Source organism: Cheilinus undulatus, linkage group 21 (assembly GCF_018320785.1).
Source record: "Cheilinus undulatus linkage group 21, ASM1832078v1, whole genome shotgun sequence".
Taxonomy (NCBI): Eukaryota; Metazoa; Chordata; class Actinopteri; order Labriformes; family Labridae; genus Cheilinus; species Cheilinus undulatus.
The window spans coordinates 5,140,997-5,160,987 of NC_054885.1; the positions used below are offsets into that span (position 1 = coordinate 5,140,997).

At 38.9% G+C, this 19,991-nt stretch overlaps 1 protein-coding gene across 6 annotated transcripts; it reads right to left on the minus strand.

Annotated features, from left to right (window-relative positions):
• Positions 1 to 127: 127 nt before the first annotated feature.
• tom1 (target of myb1 membrane trafficking protein) lies at positions 128 to 19,330 on the minus strand. Of its 6 annotated transcripts, none has more exons than XM_041816848.1 (16): positions 19,178 to 19,330; positions 13,918 to 14,002; positions 13,742 to 13,820; positions 10,512 to 10,661; positions 10,234 to 10,368; positions 9,337 to 9,465; positions 6,969 to 7,085; positions 6,651 to 6,781; positions 6,508 to 6,550; positions 6,284 to 6,410; positions 6,132 to 6,195; positions 5,589 to 5,658; positions 3,922 to 3,987; positions 3,461 to 3,523; positions 2,752 to 2,791; positions 128 to 908 (listed from the first exon to the last, which is right to left on the minus strand). In XM_041816848.1, exons 1-16 carry the CDS (start codon positions 19,227 to 19,229, stop codon positions 814 to 816), a joined length of 1,446 nt encoding a protein of 481 aa, XP_041672782.1. In that variant the 5' UTR covers positions 19,230 to 19,330; the 3' UTR covers positions 128 to 813. The 6 variants fall into 6 exon arrangements, with proteins under 6 accessions (XP_041672782.1, XP_041672781.1, XP_041672785.1 ...); XM_041816847.1 differs by having other exon boundaries at positions 6,651 to 6,784; XM_041816851.1 differs by lacking the exon at positions 9,337 to 9,465 and having other exon boundaries at positions 6,651 to 6,784.
• Positions 19,331 to 19,991: the final 661 nt, after the last annotated feature.

The following is a 19,991-nucleotide window of genomic DNA, read 5'->3' on the forward strand; positions in this document are numbered from 1 at the left end:
TAATTAGTTATAAACCTGTGAGACTGTGAATCTCTGTGATAATTGAAAAAAAAAACAGAGCCAAATAAAGGCAGCCAAAGTCACTGAGTTCAAAACAGACACCAGATTTAAGAAACTGCAGCAGAGCCGTACCTGCAAAGCCTTTTATTTGATCATATTTGAGAAACCTTAATGCACAGCTTGAAATAAGCATGAAAACAGCCAGACTTCCAGGTAAATGCTTCATTTTAATCCATGACAGCAGAAGTCTGTCATCACTTCCTGTTTCAAGTAAGACGTCTTCACCAGAGAAGTTGGACGCAGTAAAAACCTCCAGTTTTCTTGAACATCCTGCATCAATAATGATGCATCATCACACCTTTACGTTATGTAATTATCTTCTCTTACATACAAGTTTACAGTGTGTGCTACTTCCACAGGGCGGCTCCGCTCAATATTTGACAATATTTATATTACAGCAATATAATACATGATCTATTTAGCAAAAGACGATTCCTGTAACAACATCCTCTCCTTACACAGCAGGAATGTAACTTTATAAAATGTGCAAATGTTTGCATTCAACACATGGACGAACCCTCGTAACGGTTTAAGCTAAAAAAAAAACTCGGTCCTCGATCAAGTAACATTATTTATCAGTTAAAAAACACTTTTTCCCCAGTAAAGAGCATAATACACAGCTACGACGACACCCTCCCTCAGACATGGGATATATTCCCACATCAAATGTGCCATTTAACCATTAATTTAGGATTTATCTTGACCTCTTAGCTGATGCTTCATGAGTGCTGTTAGTATGGCAGGTTTAGCAGCTTAAGACTCGGAGTGGTTGTTTTCCTGAGAAGCACCGCTCAGGGACGGAAGACGCTCGGCTGCTTTCGCTCTTCCTTCCAAAAACCTGTCAAACTCTGCAGAGAGAGGAAAGATGGGTCAGACGACATGATACAACGTCAGATAATCAGTTTATTTAATACAGCGTTACCCAACCAAAGAGCCAAATTGTTGAAAAATACATCTGCAAGAGCCATAATCTAAGTGGTGGGAAATGGCAAAGATGGGTTTAAGTGGCAATAAAAATAAGTTTAAGGTTGCAAAATAGGTCAAAAAGCGGCAAAAAAGTGTCAAAAATGGGTGAAAAGGGGCAAAATAGACATAACATGGAAAACCCTTGGTGACAAGTGGCAAAAGTGGGGAGAAAAGTTGGCAAAAAAGCAGCAAACAGTGTCTAAAATGGGTGAAAAGGGGTGAAAATTGGTTTTAGGGGCATTAAAATTAAGTTTAAAGTGGCTAAATTGGTCAAAAAGCAGCAAAAAAGTGTCGAAAATGGGTGAAAAGGGGTGAAAATTGGTTTAAGGGACAATAAAATTAAGTTTAAGGTGGCTAAATTGGTCAAAAAGCAGCAAAAAAGTGTCGAAAATGGGTGAAAAGGGGTGAAAATTGGTTTAAGGGACAATAAAATTAAGTTTTAGGTGGCTAAATTGGTCAAAAAGTGGCAAAAAAATGTCAAAATGGGTGAAAATTGGTTTAAGGGGCAATAAAATTATGTTTGAGGTGGCAAAATTGGTCAAAAGCACTAAAAGAGTGTCAAAATGGGTGAAAAGGGGTGAAAATTTGGTTAAGGGACAAAAAAATTAAGGTGGCAAAATTGGTCAAAAAGTGGCAAAAAAGTGTAAAAAATTGATGAAAAGGGGCAAAATAGGCACAACATGGCAAACCCCTGTTGAAAAGTGAGTCACTGATGACAAACTGGCAAAATAGGAAAAAATGGATTTTTATGGCAAAAGGAAAAGGCAGTGTAAATGGGCAAAAGTGGCAAAAAATGGCAAAAAGCAGGATAAAAGTGGCAAAATTAGGCTAAAAGTGACAACAAATAAGTGGAAAAAATGGGCTTAAAGCAGTAACAATGAATTAAAACTGGCAGAAAAAAGGGGGAAAGAGATTGCAAATAAGGGCAATAGAAATATACAGACACAACAAAAAAGATTGACAATTAAATCCTACTGTATAAGTGCTTGAAACAAACTGATTAAAATGACTTGCAATGGATAATTTCAAAGGTCAGAGTTCCCCATTTCTAAGGTTTTCTGGGGAATCATATTTCAATTTAAGACATAAAAAAGAGCCACATGTGGGTCAAGAGCCAGTGGTTGTGTTTCACTGATTTAATAAATGAAATGTGGAGTTAAGAGAAAGGAGAGAGAAGCCTCTACCGCCCTCTACAGCTCAAATGCAGAATTATGTTCACACAGATATTGAAAAATGTGAACCGAAGCTCAACTTAAGCCTGTTTCTGCATGTGGAGCCAAATAGTTTTTATGAGGTAGTCTGTGAGCAGAGTGCAGCCTTACACACTCCAAATAAAATACATACAGCATGTGCTCACATACATTATATGGACAAAAGTATTTAGCCACACCTGTTAATTATTGAATGATGTGTGGCTCAATCAGACCTGTTGCCATGGGTGTATAAAATCAGACACCTAGCCGTGCAGACTCCATCTGTAAACATGTGTGATCCTAAATGTGTCGTTCTGAAGAGATTAGTGACGTCAAGTGTGGTGCTGTGGCTGAATACTTTTGTCCGTATAGTGGAAGTCTTTTATGTACTAATTGCCTATAGAGGGATGAACACAGTTGTCTTCAGTCTTGATTTTAACCCATAAATTCCACAAATGATAAAAAAAAAGTGCATGTAAAATACAAAATAATGAAAATCAGTAATGATTTGGTGTAAACTGTAAAGACTCACCTTCACTGGTCACACCATCTTGGTCCTCAAAGTCATCGTACTGCATCACAAACAGAAAAGATATTTTGCTTTAAATATAAAGTATGCAGAGTTTTGCAGTTTAAAGGTGCATTTTGTCCTGTTTGTCTTTTTCTGTATTATTTATTATATAACAGATTTGTCGTCTTTATTTCCTGCCTCAAATTTTGACCCATTTAAAGAAAAATGTCTTTCATTAAAGTTGATTTATTCTGGTTGTCTGAGTATGAAAAACTTTTATTGTGCTTTAAAAGAGGAACCTTCCCTTTAGGAGATTTTGTCTGCAAAGTCTGGGAGAAAAAGCAGCTTATGGGTTGTTTGAATATGTGACCAGATGATGGCGCTAGAGTACAAGTAAAGAATTAAACAGGTTACAAACAAGCATCAAAAAATGAAAACAAAAACTCATGGATTTAAGAACTAGCAGAACCATACTGGCATTTTTATGAGCTACTCTGCAAAAACAAAACTACATTCAGGTTTCAGGCGAAAGATCATGTAAATAAATGAAGCTAAAAATCAATAAAGTTAGGCTGGTTTTGACCTGGTTTCAATAGAAAACAAGGCTGAACTCAACCGTAAACTTATTTTTGGCATTTAAAGACATAAAAGTGCCCAAAAAGTGCAGTGTAGCTACATGATAAAGTCATATTGTATATTTATTTTCTTATTTAGTGATCCAGATATTTACCTCATCATCCAGCGCCAGCCATTTCTCAATATCATCCATAACATTGGACTGGTTGATAGGAATCTGAGAAAGAAGGCAGAGCATCAGTATAATCTGAGTGAAATATAGAAAATAATCACTGGTATGAAGATGTCACAAAGCTGCCAAACCACAAAAGAAAAAAAAAAAGAAGAACCACGTGTCCGTGAGCAAAGCAAGACCAGTATGACAACTATGTGGCACATCAACCCATCATGCTCTGAATGGAGAAGGAACAAACTTGAACTGAAAACACTTTATTGTCTTCACCATGAATAAAAACATGCAAAACAAAATAATCCTCAACCATCAAACCCAAAATAGAGACCCAAACAGAAGCGAGTGACACCACAGAAACTGTAAAATGCATCGTCATGAGGAACCGAGGAACACAGGGAGTGGAGAGTGAATCATGTAAAACCAGATTCTGGACACACACCCACCATTCCCCTCTTAATCATCCAATCTAACTTTGGTGAAGAGCTGCAGGTGGAGGCTGGGCTGCCATCCTTCATGCAAACACGGAGAGTCGAATAAGGAGGGAAAATGTTACTGAGACAGAGAAATGTTTCACAGCAACTCAACCAACAAACTTTTATTATATCATTTCAAAGACTTTTTGATCTAAGTCTACGAACAGCAACGCCTCTAACCAATCTCTAACTCTGGTCCTCAACAGCTCAGACAGATGCAGTAGAACTTATACTGACATCAACAGCTGGATCTACCTCTCTAGTAAAGCATGTTTATATTTAAAATTTCACAGCTCAGAGTTTATAGAATTTAATGCATTCTTTTATTGTTGAAAAGGATTTCACTCTGAGAGTTGGTGCAACTTTAATTTTCCTTCACTGTTTTTACTGAAAAACATTATTCTCTCATTACACCACAATTTAAATCCATTCAAACATCCATCCATCCATCCATCCAACCATCTAACCATCCATGCACACATCTACCTATAGATAAAGACATCCATCCATCTATGCACACGTCCATCCATCCAACCATCCATCCATCCATCCATCCATCCATCCAACCGTCTAACCGTCTAACCATCCATGCACACATCTACCTATAGATAAAGACATCCATCCATCTGTCCATGTATTGATAATGATATCCATCCATCTAGGCACATGTCCATCCATCCATCCATCCAACCATCCAACCATCCATCCATCCATCCATCAAACCGTCTAATCATCCATGCACACATCTACCTATAGATAAAGACATCCATCCATCTATGCACACGTCCAACCATCCATCCATCCATCCATCCATCCATCCATCCATCCATCCATCCAACCGTCTAACCATCTATGCACACATCTACCTATAGATAAAGACATCCATCCATCTATGCACACGTCCATCCATCCAACCATCCATCCATCCATCCATCCATCCAACCGTCTAACCGTCTAACCATCCATGCACACATCTACCTATAGATAAAGACATCCATCCATCTATGCACACGTCCATCCATCCAACCATCCATCCATCCATCCATCCATCCATCCATCCATCCATCCAACCGTCTAACCATCTATGCACACATCTACCTATAGATAAAGACATCTATCCATCTGTCCATGCATTGATAATGACATCCATCCATCTAGGCACACATCCATCCATCCACCCAACCATCCATCCATACATCCATCCATCCATCTATCGATACTGATGTCACCCATCCGTCCATCAATCCATCCATTCATCTGCCCATGCATCAATCCATCCATGTACTGATACAGATATCACCCATCCATACATTAATCCATCCAACCAACCAACCAACCACCCATCCATCCAACCATTCATCCATGCATTGATACTGATATTACGCATCCATCCATCTATCCAACCATCCATCCATACATCCAACCAACCATCTATCCATCCATCCATCCATGCACTGATACTGATAACTCCCATCCATCCATTAATCCATCCAACCAACCAACTAACCAACCACCCATCCATCCATTCATCTGTCCATCCATCCATCCATCCATCCATCCATCCATCCACTCAACAAATGATAAAAAGCTGAAGGATAATTTTTAAACCCCATAAATACTCTGTGTTAGACGTTTACCTTTCCAGGGTTTTGTAGTCTGCTGTTCTGAGCCAGAGCCAGGCCGTCCACTGTTGCTTCATCTTGCTCACTGAAATAAAGATTTGCACTTTGGTTAACTGCCATGAAAGGGATTACCATCTGTTGACAAACTGAAATAGTGCTACAAATCTTATGAGGACTTAAATTGGATTAGTGGGAGTAAAACTGATGAAAACAATGATCAATCAACTTCTTAAAGCTATACCTTTAAAGGGGCTTGGGGAAAACCCGAAAGCCTTTTAGGTTGAGTTGTAATATCCTGATATAGTACAAATGAATGGAAAGTCCCTCAGCAGATGGAAAACAGTTGTTTTGGTGTTTAATTTACCCGCAGGGGTTGACCAAAACTGGGACATATTAATGCATAAGAGGTTTTTTTGTTGGGGCATGGGACACAGAGCCTGAAAATGGGACAGTCCTGGACAAAATGGGACATCCCATCATGGCCATCCTATTTTAGGACCACTTCGCCTCAGTAACTTGTCTCTGCTGTACACCTTCAAGATCAAGGTCTTTCCATACCTGAGTCTTTGTTGGGTTGGGATGTTAATTCTCTGTGATAATGTGTCATCAGATTCACTTGTACCTGCAAAAAAAGAAAAAAGGACATGATGTTACAAAAAGGCATACAGATACTCCACATTAATGATAATTTTAAAGACTAGAGTACTTACTAAGTCTCGCCATCTGACTGCACAAACTGTCTGACTTGGAGTGGCTGAGTGGGGAATCATTGGACATTGACGCCACCCCAGACTCTCCTGTTAAATCAAGGTCTGATAGGTTGACGTATGTATGGCTCTGAAGGACAAAAATAGTATTTTTAAAACCAATACTTGTTTGTTAAGCTTTAACAGCAGAATAAAAGCCAAGTGTTCCATATTATTTTTATTTTTACCTTTTGTGCTGTGTTTTGACCATTTGTTAATCTTTTCTCAAACCTGCCAATAACAGAACAACATTTAATCATCAGCAAATAGAGAAATAAAGCTTGCATATTCCATATTTTGTCATAAATAACACCAGAATAATGTATTAAACCTGTGGTAACGAGTAAAGGTGGTGTTCATCTCATCGTTAGTCGCCAGAAGCTCCTCGATTAGCTTCTCCTCGCTGAGTCTTGGGACGATCTTCACTATCCTTTCTTGCATGTCCTTACAAACTGTGTATAACTGCTAATGACACAACCAAACAAAGAATGTGTGGGTGGGGGAGTTGAGGGGCCAGATGCAACACAGAATGTATGCAATGCCAGATCAGTTAAGGGTAAGACACTGTTACTAGGTATGAATGGATGGGGAGGGTTTTCTTGCACAGGTTACTTCACATATATGAAACTTGAGTCCCTGTTGTTTTTACCTCCAGCAGCTCCATGTCTGCTTGTTTTACCGTGACGGGATCCAGCTGACTCATCATGTCTGACATCATGGTGAGGTTGGTTCGAACAACTCCCAGCTCTGCCTTGAGCTTTTTGACCTGGAACATCAATAAGGAAGTCTGAATAAATACATAAAAATAACTGCTGCACAGGGCAAATATTGATTTAGAGTTTAAACAAATAGGAGAATAATACATTATGAAACATTTAGCCAACACAGACTTCTTCTACTGTTGATTTAGTAGCTGCCTGTATATCAGCCAAGGCCACGTTCACTACAATTACAGCTTATCTGTTTTTAAACACCTTTTTCTACTATAAACTCAATACTCAACGCTCAGTTGAATGCCTCAGTAGCTTTTTTAATCTTACTTCTTCTGTGCTGTGTACAACAACGTTTCCAAAAAAGTCGGGGCGCTACGTAAAAGGTAAATTAAAAACAGAACACAATGATTGTCAAATCTCATAAACCCATATTTCATTCACAACAGAACAAAAACAACATATCAGATGTTCAAGGGGGGATATTTTACCATTTCATGAAAATCTTAAGCTCATTTTGAATTTGATGGCAGCAACATGTCTCAAAAAAGTAGGGAGGGGCAACAAAAAGGCTGGAAAAGTACGTGGTAATAGAAAAAACAGCTAGAGGAACATTTTGCAACTAATTAGGTTAATTGTCAATGGGTCAGTTCCATGACTGAGAATAAAAGAAGCATTTTAGACAGGCAGAGTCTCTGAGAAGTAAGAATGGGCATAGGTTCGTCAAATTGTAGAACAATTTATGAAAAATGTTACTTAAACGTGAAATGCAAAGACCTGAAATATCCCACCATCTACAGCCCATAATATCATCAAAAGATTTAGAGGAAATTGAGAAATCTCTGTGTACATAAGACTGCAATAAAATCAGGCATGATTCTGTGCTGGAAATCACTACAGGTCATCGTCTGTCAACACAGTTGGCCGTGCCATCCACAAATGCAAGTTAAAGCTGGATCATGCAAAAAAGAAGCCAAATGCGAACAAGATCTAGAAACGCCGCCATCATCCCCGTGCCAAAGCTCATTTAAAATGGACTGAGGCAAAATGGAAAACTGTTCTGTGGTCACATGAATCAAAATTTGAAACTCTTTCAAAAAACCTAAAGAGGAGAGGGAGCATCCAGCTTGTTCTCCTGGCTCAGTTCTAAAGCCTGCATCTCTGATGGTATGGGGTTGCATTAGTGCCTATGGCATGGGCAGCTGACACATCTGGAAAGGAACTATCAATGCTGAAAAGTAAAGAGAGGTTTTAGAGCTGCCATACAGACATCGTCTCTTTAGTGCCACATCCATCACAACAGCATGGCTTTATGGTAGAAGAGCTCGGATGCTTAAGTGGCCTGCCTGCAGTCTAGACCTTTTAATCAATAAAAAACACTTGGCACATTATGAAAGGAAAAATCCAGCAAAGAAGACCCAGGACTGTTGTGAAGCTAGAATCCTACATCAGACAAGAATGGGACAACATTCCTCTCCAACACTCCGGCAACTGGTTTCCTCATTTCCAAGACGGAGGAGATGCTACACAACGTTAAACATGGCCCTGTCCCAACTTTTTTGATACATGCCGCCCGCCATCAAATTCAAAATGAGCAAACTGTCTCAGTTTAAACATCTGATATGTCGTTTATGTTCTACTGTGAATAAAATATCTGTTTATGAGATTTGACAATCATTCTCTTGCTTTTATTTACATTGTACTGGTGTCCCAACTTTTTTGGAACTGGGGTTGTAGCAATTTTGTTTTCCAATTTAATACTCCATGGTTGTATTAAAGCAAACTACTTTTAAAGCTTCAGCTAGCTTATTCACTTCGTCATTCTTTTTAAGTATCCTGCAGCATCCCATGACCTTAGGCTTTATTATCATTAAGATATTCTAGCATTACTGGAGTCAAATATTTCAATACAGAATATTTAACTATTTGTACTTTTGACTAACTGAGGCATAACCTGAACGACAAGCCTGACAGATATCCACTTCAACTTTCTTCGTTACTTTTATATTGTATAAATTTTTGCAATTTCAATTGACCTGAATCAGAGTTTTACTAAAAAGTCTTTGGTCATTCTCGAGCATACAACCGGTGTTTTAACAGCTTTACCATTATTTATAGCTAACTTATTTCACTTTGAATAATTCTGAACATGCAGCACTCTGTGCATCTGCTTTTATAGTTGCAACAAGGTCATAATTTTGGCTGTTTTAGCTTTATTTTTAGCTGAGTATTTCAAGTATTCATTTAGCTGTAAAAGTCCAGATATTTAAAGGAACATGCTGCAGTTCCTAAAACACCAGTTATCACCTGGCTGGGAGTGAATGCATTGGACCCCTCTCGTTTTATCTCAGAGCTCTGAGGTCTGATGATTGGAGGTTTGGAGGATATAAGCCCAGGATGAAGAGCAGTGACAGTAGGCCCGTTTGCAGATACAGCCTGGCAAGCAAAGGAGCAGAGAAGACCCAGAAGAGAAATGAGCACAGATGAAGGAAAGGTAGATCCCAAACACCAGAAAACACAGCCGATTATTGTTCCAAATAATCCCTAAATGTGTGGATTATTTTACTTTGCTACAGTCAAAGATGGAGCCTCCTGATGTTAAATTATAAATATAAAGCACGTCTGATATATAAGGATCCAGATCAGACTGGCTTTGAAGGCAATAAGAGCAAGCAGACCGGGAAGCAGCACCAGCCAGATGGTGTGTACTTTGACAGCTCATAAATGTACTGAGTATAAATCTAACTCTGTCCGGAGAAGAGTGAAAAATACAGAAAGTGGAGAGCAGCGTGTAGCCTGCTGATGATGTATATCAGCCTCCATATTCGTTTTTTTTTAAATTTCTTTTTAAGTCACGTTTGTTTTAGCACATTTCTGTGGGACCTCATGTCTGTGGGGAATTCCTACGACAAGCAGGTTTGTGAACTTGCAGCCCAATCGTGTGCATTTGCAGGATTATAATGTTTAAAAGAAGGTATCCTTAAGTCTGTGGTCTTCCAAGTTTTCAAAACCAATTAAGCCTAATCGGGTGTGAAAAGCCTTTAATCAGACCGTTTAAGGATTACCACTTGGTATCCCAAATGCAAATGTAAATGCACAGTGGAAACAAGGAGTCAAACTCATGTGTAAGTAACTCTCCAGTTCTTGTGATTGTGATTTATTTCCTTTACTTCTTTTCTTGTTTTTATAACTGAGTGCTCTTACCTTCTTTGGTGCGTTGACAGGTGCATAACCGTCCAGTTCCGTCATGGGGAACTCCAGCCCTTTCCTCCGCAGGTCCTCGTACACAGACACCACACCTGTCAGGTCAGGTGAGCTACGGAATGCATCAGCCCACGCCTTATTCAGAGAAAGCCACAAATTATTAACAAACCGGAGAGCAAGCTAACAAAAATAAGACTGAAACAATGACAGCAACGCCCTGATTTATTTCTCCAAGCAGCCATGGCGTTGCTAAACGTGTGTTACAACATTTTTCTAACCTGTATGATGCTGAGGACTCGGTCATGGAGGACTAGTGGAGGGTTGTTCCTCGGGATGATCGACCGCACCAGAACTCCTTCGACAAAATCTCGTGTTGTCACAAGGATGTGAAACCTGTAGCCGCAGTTTTTTACACAGGTCTCCAGGACCTGGAATAAGAGGGAGATTCAAGAAAACACTTCACTTTAGAACTTAATAAGGTGGTTAAAACCAAGGCTTTGGAGCACTTAAAAATGTGTCAAGAGAACTGCATGCTTTGTGGTTAAGTAATCAAAACTAGAACTGTCATTGAAACGCGATAGGTAGCACCTTAATCGTTGCATCTACTCCTGTTTATAATTCTCTGTACAGCAAATGCAGAGTGATCTACTTGAGGAGTACAAGAATAAGATTGCATTAGACGAGTATGTTTTTTATTTAACTGATCACATATAGTCAGTTGTTCAAAAAGACAATAAATTCAAATTTAAAAAGCCATAAAAGGCTTTATTATCTGCATCCGTCAGGCTTATAAAGCTGCAGTAGACATTTGCATGCTCAGTGATGTATTAGAGAAATTCAAGATTTGGTTTATGCGTCATTTTCCTAATGCATTTTCTTAAATAAAAGTTCCAATGCTGTTTCCTCGGTCTGCATAAGTGTAACAGGAAGACATTTTCACACAAGCGTACTTTAAATTCTCTAGAAAACTTTAAGCAGCTAAAATCTAGAGTTGCCTTTCACATGCCCTTCACTGCATGAAGTTTTCTTTCTCCAAAGGGAGTCATGGGAGGCAGGACACAGCGTAGAAAACAGTACAGCAATCCAAGATGGCTAACAAAGCATCAATGTTCAAGGCTGTGTCCTGTAGCTGTACCAGAATATCAAAGAGCTGCAGGCAACCAGAGAAAATCTTGGTCAGATGAAATTACAACTTCCTTTTGAACCTTTTGAAAAACTACTTGTAATCTTCAGATCAACCTAATCAGTGACAGTGCTCTCCTCTTGTAGTCTTAATGAACTAAAAAATAAGTATAACAAGCATTTGGCAGCATACTAGATTATTTTTATCTCATTATGTTGGACTGGAATAGCTGACTCAGAGCTGACCAGCATGCATCAGCCTATATTCATAGGATTTCCATGATCACAGCCCAATACTTTTACTATTATATACAAAATACAGTCATGGCCCGATGTGCCACAACCTGGGGACAACTTTGGCAGCCAAGCTCGACAGCATCGCTTTAGTCTGGGCCTTTTCACCCAGCCTTTTCAGTCTAGGGCTGAACGATTTGTGAAAACTAAAACTATCTAAAGACATCCACAGGATCACCAAAGGCTCATGGCAACCTTACTACCTGCCCAGATAGTAACCTAGGCCAGTGTTTCCCAACCATTTTTCCTTGGACCCCCACTACATGTACCTAAGAAAAAGTGGGGCAGCAAAAAAACAACATAGATTTTAACTTTTTCACTGACAAAACCCTAAAAAAGGCCTATGCATGCATTTCTTATCAAAAGATTTGTGTATAAACTACTTAATAACTGCTTTTTCATTGGTTTTAGTCAGTATTTACAAATCTAATTTTGGCAGCCTCAGAGCAGGCAAAGCCACGCACCCCCTATAAGATCGTTGGCGGCCCCTGGGGGTCCTGGACCCCAGGTTGGGAACCAATGCCCTAGGCCATGCTTACTCTTCAAATCTAACCCATACTCCATCCTATATTATATAAATATTTTGTTGTTTTTCCAACAGATGATTTTTCCATGCCCCTGGTAATAGAAAACACAACTAGAGCACGACCTGGGTTGTGTCAACTTTTGTCCAAAACATACAAGTTCTGCCCAGTACCGTACATCAGAGAAGTGTTTTTGTCTTCTAGTTTGTGGTTTCAGCCCTGCTGTGTTATAGCTGAATATATAAATTCTGTACCAACATCATCCAGTATAGCCTGTATTTACAGAGGTGAACTGAAAGAGGAAATATCGCTTTCTGCCTCCTCTGCTCTTTATCTCTAAACTCTAATGCTAACTGAGGCTAAATGATTTTGGAAAATAATCTACTTAGGATTTTTTTCTGCAATATTGCAATTGCGATTAGAAATGTGATTATTTCTTAACTTTCTTTTATTCCTAAACAAATGCTGAACAATTCTTTAAAGTGTCTAATCCTTATGATTCTGACTTGTATTGCAAATTGGATATGAATTGTTGCACTGAAGGGTTTTTGTCATTCTTATATTTAATAAGAAAAAAGTACAAAAATTAAGGAGATAGGATTTTTTTAGACTATTCTAAATTAAATGGCACCTGAATGATTGCATGCTATGTCATGCATAATATCTCTGCTGCAAAAAAAAGTTTAAAACAGGTATTTTGACACAAATTTCAGGTCAAAGAAGTATTGCACATTTTGCTATTTGAAATTTGCAGCAGGCCATATTGCGATTTAATGTTATTTTCATTTTATTTCCCAGCCCTAATGCTAACGTGCATTTAATAAGATGATAAAGGGACTTAATACAACACTGTTACAAAAAGGTATATACAACAGGTAGAAGGGGATAAAGCTGTAACCAAGGGTGAAGCAGAGACATGAATCCTTCACCATCAAGCACATGTATATCAACAGTATAACAACCCGGTGATGTCTTTTTCTCTCAGTCTCTGCCTTATTTGCAACTACCGGCACTCCCTCTCTCTTTCCCTCTCTCTCTCTCTATTTGTTTGCCTGTTGCAGACTGCTCCTCTCTGTCTCCCTGTCTCTTCCTCTCTCTGTATAATGTAGAACATTAGCAATTCAAAATCACAAATGTAGACCAGATTTGCCAGAAAGGAAGAGGAGCTCGCTGCTCAATCAGTTGCTGGTAGCTTTGCGCTCGTGTTGGTGCATCACATGTACCAAGGCTGTTCTCGATTTGCAAATGGCCAGGGTTCAAATCAAGCATGAGGCTCCGTTCACAAATGTCATTCCCCACTCTCTCTCTGGCTCTAGTTCACCCCCATATCCAGCGTCCTGTCTCTAAACTAAAGGCACAAAAGCCTTATAACAAATATTGAATTATGATCAAATAAAACTGCTTTCTCATGGTGAATTTTCCCGACTTCTACCTGCTGTACATCGACTTCGCACATACTGAATCAACATTCATTTTATGCATACTAACATTCCTAATATACATTAAATATACATAAAGCAGGTACTCAGTGTGGCTTTACAGCATGTGGGTGTTGAGAGAACACTCACAGTAAGCGCCAGCATAACCTCCTTGAAGTTCTTGTTTCCCACAATCCTTTTCTTCAAGGCTCTGACAGCATCTCTGGGCCTGAAATCAGAGGATTTTCAGCAGACAGAAGAATGAAACCTCCAGAGACTGGTTCATACTCGATGCAGACAGATAACACACAAACACATGAACACACCCTTCCTCTGCGCCGTTGATCATGTCGCAGATCTCCATGTTGAGGGCCCAGTCTTCTGACGGCAGGCTGGAACTGGTCGCACTCTCTGTCAGAAAGAAGACATTTAGACTCAGACTATTCCTCTTTTTGAGCTGTAACATTTTAAAGAGCAACAAAGGATCCTGTGTAAAGACATATTTTACACGCTTCGGCAAAAGTCGGGCATATAAATGCAGTTCATACTGGGCTTTGAGAGTAGTCTGACTAAACATTGGTGCTCTTTATTCTACAAAATCTCATGAAGTGGTAGTTGTGCAATTGGTGCAACATATTCCAAATCTAATTCGCCTTTTGGTTAAACAAAATCTATGTTTCTTGTTCTAAATGATCAAAATTTGCAGACAAACTCGTGCATTTTGTCTTTATTGCACACATATATTGGCAATACATCTGTGCAAAATGTGTAATGCTTCAGCACTCATTAATACCATGTACTTTAAAATGATAAAATCTCTGCTGCTTTAATGATGGATTGTATTGTGACTGGAGTATAGCCACAATTTTTTAAAAAGAAAAGGAATTTATCCATCTAAAATTGCAGGCAAACCTCTACACTTGTCTAAATTGCATACATACTTTGGCCTCATAGCTCCTTTTTTTAAACTTGGAAATGATAAAAACTAAAATTGAACCAGACTGATGCCTGTGTAAATCAGCAGCAGCAAAAACGGAAGTCCAAAAGTTGCAGATTAACTCCTGCAATCCGTCCTGATTGCATTAATACTATAGAATTATATCGATACAATCTACGCCAAAGTTAACCTATCAAAATTCAGGGATTGGCCAGATTCCAAGCCTGTCGTCAGGCAGATTAATCTCGTAAAGCTTCAAGCTGAGTCTTGTTCCAAGTCAGAGAATGAATGGACCAATCAGCATCATTTGAGGAGAAAGAGGCGGTAGCTACAGGAAAAGTGGTGACATTGGATTTTAAAAGTAGCAGAAATGTGTTAGAAGTGGCGACAATAACATAAATATGGCAAAAAAAAATTTATATCAATGGCAAAAATGGGCATAAATAGTGGTAAAAGGGAGTTAAAAAGTGGTTGAAATGGCTTTAATTTGGTAAAAATGTGTGGAAATCTGGTGAAATGGGATGAAAAATTGACATAAACTGGCAAAAAAGTGTTAACTTAGAAAGAGAAAGTTGGCAGATGTTGGCAGAAATTGGTTAAACTAGCAAAAACAGGCATATCAGATAGTGAAATGTGGGTAAAATGGGAACAATTGGATGTAAAAAGTGGTAAAACGGGGGTTAATAATGGAAATGATGGGTCAGCAGAAGCAACATTAGGCTTAATTGGCAAGAATAGGTGTTAAACTGCAAAAAATGTGTTGAAATTGATGAAAATGGGTTAAAATTGGTGTAACGTGGCAATAGTGTAGTTTAAAAAAATATTCTTATTTTTTTCAGGGAATCTGGAGACCCCCTCTCAGTGTCTCGTGACCCCAAAGGGGGTCCTGTCCCCAAGGTTGAGGATCACTGCTCGAGAGAATATTATGTTATGGTCCTGCAGTTCCCAAGCACTATTCATGGCAGTGATTCTCAACTGCTCCGGCCTCAGGACCGTTGCACATTTTAACAACTCAAATCTAGGTAACAAAAAATGCAAATTTAGCCTTACATAGAACAAAACAAATAAGTGAATATATGCAAGAATGCACGCATTTATTCTCCATTTCCTGTGAGAGGTTGGGAATTTTGGAAGCCTAATTTCTTCTGGTCTGACTCTGTTATCTTGGGAAAACAGAAGCTTTAAAGCTTTATCATCAGAGGAAAGGAGATAAGATGAAATCTTCTGAAAACAACCTAAACTTACTCCTTTCATGGGATAATGGATCACAAGAATGTTTTTCTCTATCCTCTCACTTCTTCTGAATATCAAAGGCTTTTGCCGTATTTTGTCATTCCAGGCACGCATTCACGACCCACTCGAAACAGCTTCATGGCCCACTTTAGGATCCCAAGTCTGACCCACCAGTTTAAAACCAATGGTCCATGTGCATGTGGTGTGGTCCAGAATAAATCCCCTGCCTTGGAGACTGTCAGTCTACCGGTGTATGTGGTGTGTCAGGATGTACTAAGGTTGTCCTAATGATCAGAACTTCAAAACCAAAAAGTAGAATACAGAAATCAATTTCTGTCAAAAGACAGACGATTTAACTCCTGTTCTTTGAATAAATTTTTAAGGTTACCAACATTATTCTTCTTTGTAGACAGTCGGCAGGAGTTTGCCTGAGTTTTCTTATAATTTCAAACAAGAAATAAACCAATAATGGCCTCTTAGGACTTTTATTTTTGCCCTGATCTTGAATCCGGTATTGTTATAGTTATCTATCATGAGGGGTGTGGGCACTGGTAGGCTTTTAGAGTGTTGCAGAGAAGCCTGATGCAAGTTTCATCCTGTCTTGCTGCAAATCTTCGGTCTAAACTGGACTTAGAATGTGTTGTGATGTGGATGTGCACAATCCCTAAGTGATGCAATGACATCTTATGTTGCTTGAAGATTTTCCACCGACAGCTTGGCTTATAGAATTTGTTCATCATGTGAAGACATTAATGTTGACATTCATCTAGGGCTGTCAAGATTGATCAATCTTATCACGATTAATAAACATGCCTTATTGTCCCTTTTGGCACACTTTGGTTAATCTACGTCAGCGTCTCCCTGCAGCCACAGTGATGTAAAATAAATCCACTATTGTTCCTTAACGTTTTATTTCACCTTAAAAACTCACAGACAGCTCAGGGGACAAGACAGAAGTCATCTAAACCTTTTTAAAATTCTCTTATTTCATTTTTAATCCTTTAAAAGTTCTTTTTTATATGGTGAAGTCCATGTAATAATCTTCTGCTGCCTCTAAAAGCAGGTCTGTATCCAAACAGGAAGTCAGGATCCCAGAAAATCCAAAATGACACAAAAACAATTCAAAATGAAAGTTATAAGATTCAATAAAAGGGGTGTGATTATTTACAATTCATGGCAGAAATTCTGAGATTAAAATTCTTAATCTTTTTACAGCCCTACATTTATCTCAATGTTACCATCTAAATCAAGGCTGGGCAACTGGCGGTCTGGGGGCCACATGAGGCCCTCAACTTCCCGCAAATTGGCTCCAAGTCTTAATGGTGTATGTTTGGTTGTTTGCAATAAATTAGCTGAAATAACTGGCTTTAACTGTCTCTGTAAAGCACTGATCATCAACTGGTGGCCCGGGGGCCACGTCAGGCCCCCCAAAGCTTCCTGTCCGGCTCCCGAAAGATCGTAAAATTCAGAAAAGGAGGAAAAGAAGATTTTAAGAGTATCTTCTGGCTTTAAATGTCTGCAGCTGTCAAATCCATCCCACAAAAAATAACATTGAAATAGTTTTAGAATGACTTAACATTTTTATCTGTTTTTTTCAGAGATTTACTGTCATTATTAGTAGGTATTTTAAAAAAAGGTTAAGGTTGGCAGAAGCGCTGCAAAAATGACGAGATAAAGTGGTGAAAAGAGGTTAAATGTGGCAAATACTGGTAAAAGAGGCAACAAGGCACAACAGGTATCAAAAATTGGTTACAAATGACAAAAAAGTAGTGCAAGAAAGTAAAGAAAAGAGGTTAAAAAGTGGAAAAATTGATAAAAGAGTGGCACAAAGGGATAAAACATGCAGGAAAAGTGTTTTAAAGGGGGTTAAAATCTTTCAAAAAGTTGTGTTAAAGAGGCAACAAGGGGCAAAAGTATCAACAATGGGTTAAAAGTGGGAAAAATTGGTTTAAAGTTGCAAAAATTGTTGAAAAAATGTAATGAAAAGGGGTTGAAATGTGACAAAAACAGAAGAAAAGTGGCAAAAATTGATGAGTGTCACAAAGGGGATAAAACTTGCATGAAAAGTGGTTAAAATGGGGTTAAAATCTTTCAAAAATTGTGTTAAAGAGGCAAAAAGTATCAAAAAAGGGTTAGAAATGTCAAAAATTGGTTATTATTGGTGCTAAATGACAACTGGAGAGGGCCCATTCTCTGTGATTTTCAGGGGTCTGCCCTATTCTGTTGTCAGGCCTTTCTCCTTGTGGCCTGCTGCGTTAAAGATAATAGGGATAGATCTCACTGGTAATGCCTAAAATAATATAAAACATTTCTTTAATTTCTGTGTATTTGAAAGTCCGGCACCCAGAGTTTCTGTTGAGACTAAATCCGGCCCTGTATGTACTCGATGACCCCTGCTCTAAAGCTTTAAATATGCATCACAAAATGCACTTTAAGAAAAAAATAAGGATGCAATTAAAATATATTAAGATAACAAGTATTATATTGTTCACTGCATTTAAAATGCCGCTTTAAATTGATTTAAATCTGTTTTTCTCATTTAATTACCAATTTCTAGTTGTACTTGGGTCTATAAACATAATTGTTAGCATTAGAAATGCTCAATAAAGCAATATATTTTCTTTTTTATATTGATTTATTTGTAATTATGAAGGTAAAACTGAGAATATCTGACTATTTGTAGCAATTCGGCTCTTCAGCACCAACAATAAAATCAGTGCAGACCTCTTTGTTAAAAAAGTTGCCCATCCCTGATCTGAATAATCCCAAAGAGTTCAGATTTATCAGCTAACTTGACTTAATTGATGAAAAAGTGGCCATAAGCGGAATTATAGAGACCTGAGGATGCAAGCCATTGTGCATGGCATCAAATCCTAACCGGAAATTGAAATTATACCAGGTGAGGCGGTGAGGATGCACAGCCCTAGTATTGTATCGACTTTTAAGAATGCGGTTTGGTGACATCCCTAACAAACTCCTCTTTTCTTTTCCATCAGTCAATGAGAACACATGAGCAGTCAATAGTCCTGACAACAATGTGAGTCTAATTTAGGTCAGGAGGATGTCGGTCACTCACCGTCCCTCCCAGCTAATAGCAGGATAAACAGACACAAAAACAGCCAATCAGATTCCACATCACATCAGCTAAGTCCCGCCTCTGCTTCATCATTGTTTAGCGGACATGTCACTCAAACCACAACCCTGTAGCTCCTCTCAGTCTTTAATTTAACTCGAATTTATTACGTTAATGAAACAACAACATCAAATACTACCCTTGTGCATCAACGAGCATTTAAAATAAGAACGTTGAGAAACATCGCGAGATAAAATGAGAGTCAGAGGCGTGATGACTCCGGTAAAGGCGACTGAAGCGTTAATTACAACAACGTAACGACTAATCCTGCTCTCTAGCTCACCGATCTTCTGTCCCACCGGCGTGCTGAACGGATTCCCCAGTAAAAACTCCATGATGAGGACGGAGAGGCCCCACAGAAGCGCCGACGTCCCCCAGCAGAGCCGTACGTATCCACGGATCCCGCAGGCTCCCGCACACCGCCGCTGCTCACACAAAGTGGGGCAACAGATGAGCTGCGTCACCCGTTAAAGGGAAAGCAGCCTGTAGACAGGGAGGAGGGAGGATGAGGATGGTGCTCCACACACTGGTAATCAGAGGCTCTGCGCTCAGTTACACTACTCTGAGCTAAAACCTATAAATCAAGGATTTAAACGTCAGTATTATAGCCTACTGGAACAGGGCACCAAAAATAGAAGTCTCAGAGACCCAATATTAGGTAACTTAATGGTTTAAAACACTAAAAGAATGCTGAACCACTCCCTAACCTGTCACAATGCATGAATAAGTTGACACCAGCCATCATATTTTCTGTATGTCACTGTGGCAGATTAACATGATTAAGTGCCCTTTAAGTTCGGCTTCAGTTGTCAAAATAGAAGTGCTTTTTGGTTCCATGTGAGTGGACAAAACTGGACTAAGAACCCTTTTTTGGTGCCCTCTAAATGGACCAAATTTCATCAAGTACCCTGTTTAGTGCCCTCTAAGTGGAGAATATTCACAAAGTGTACTCTTAAGTGACCTCTGAATGGACAATATTTGGCAGAGTGCCCTCTGTAGTGCCCTATAAATAAATATAATTTGACCAAGGTCCCTCTTAAGTGCCCTCTGAGTAGACACATTTTGAAAAAGTGCCCTCTTTAGGGCCTTATGTGTGG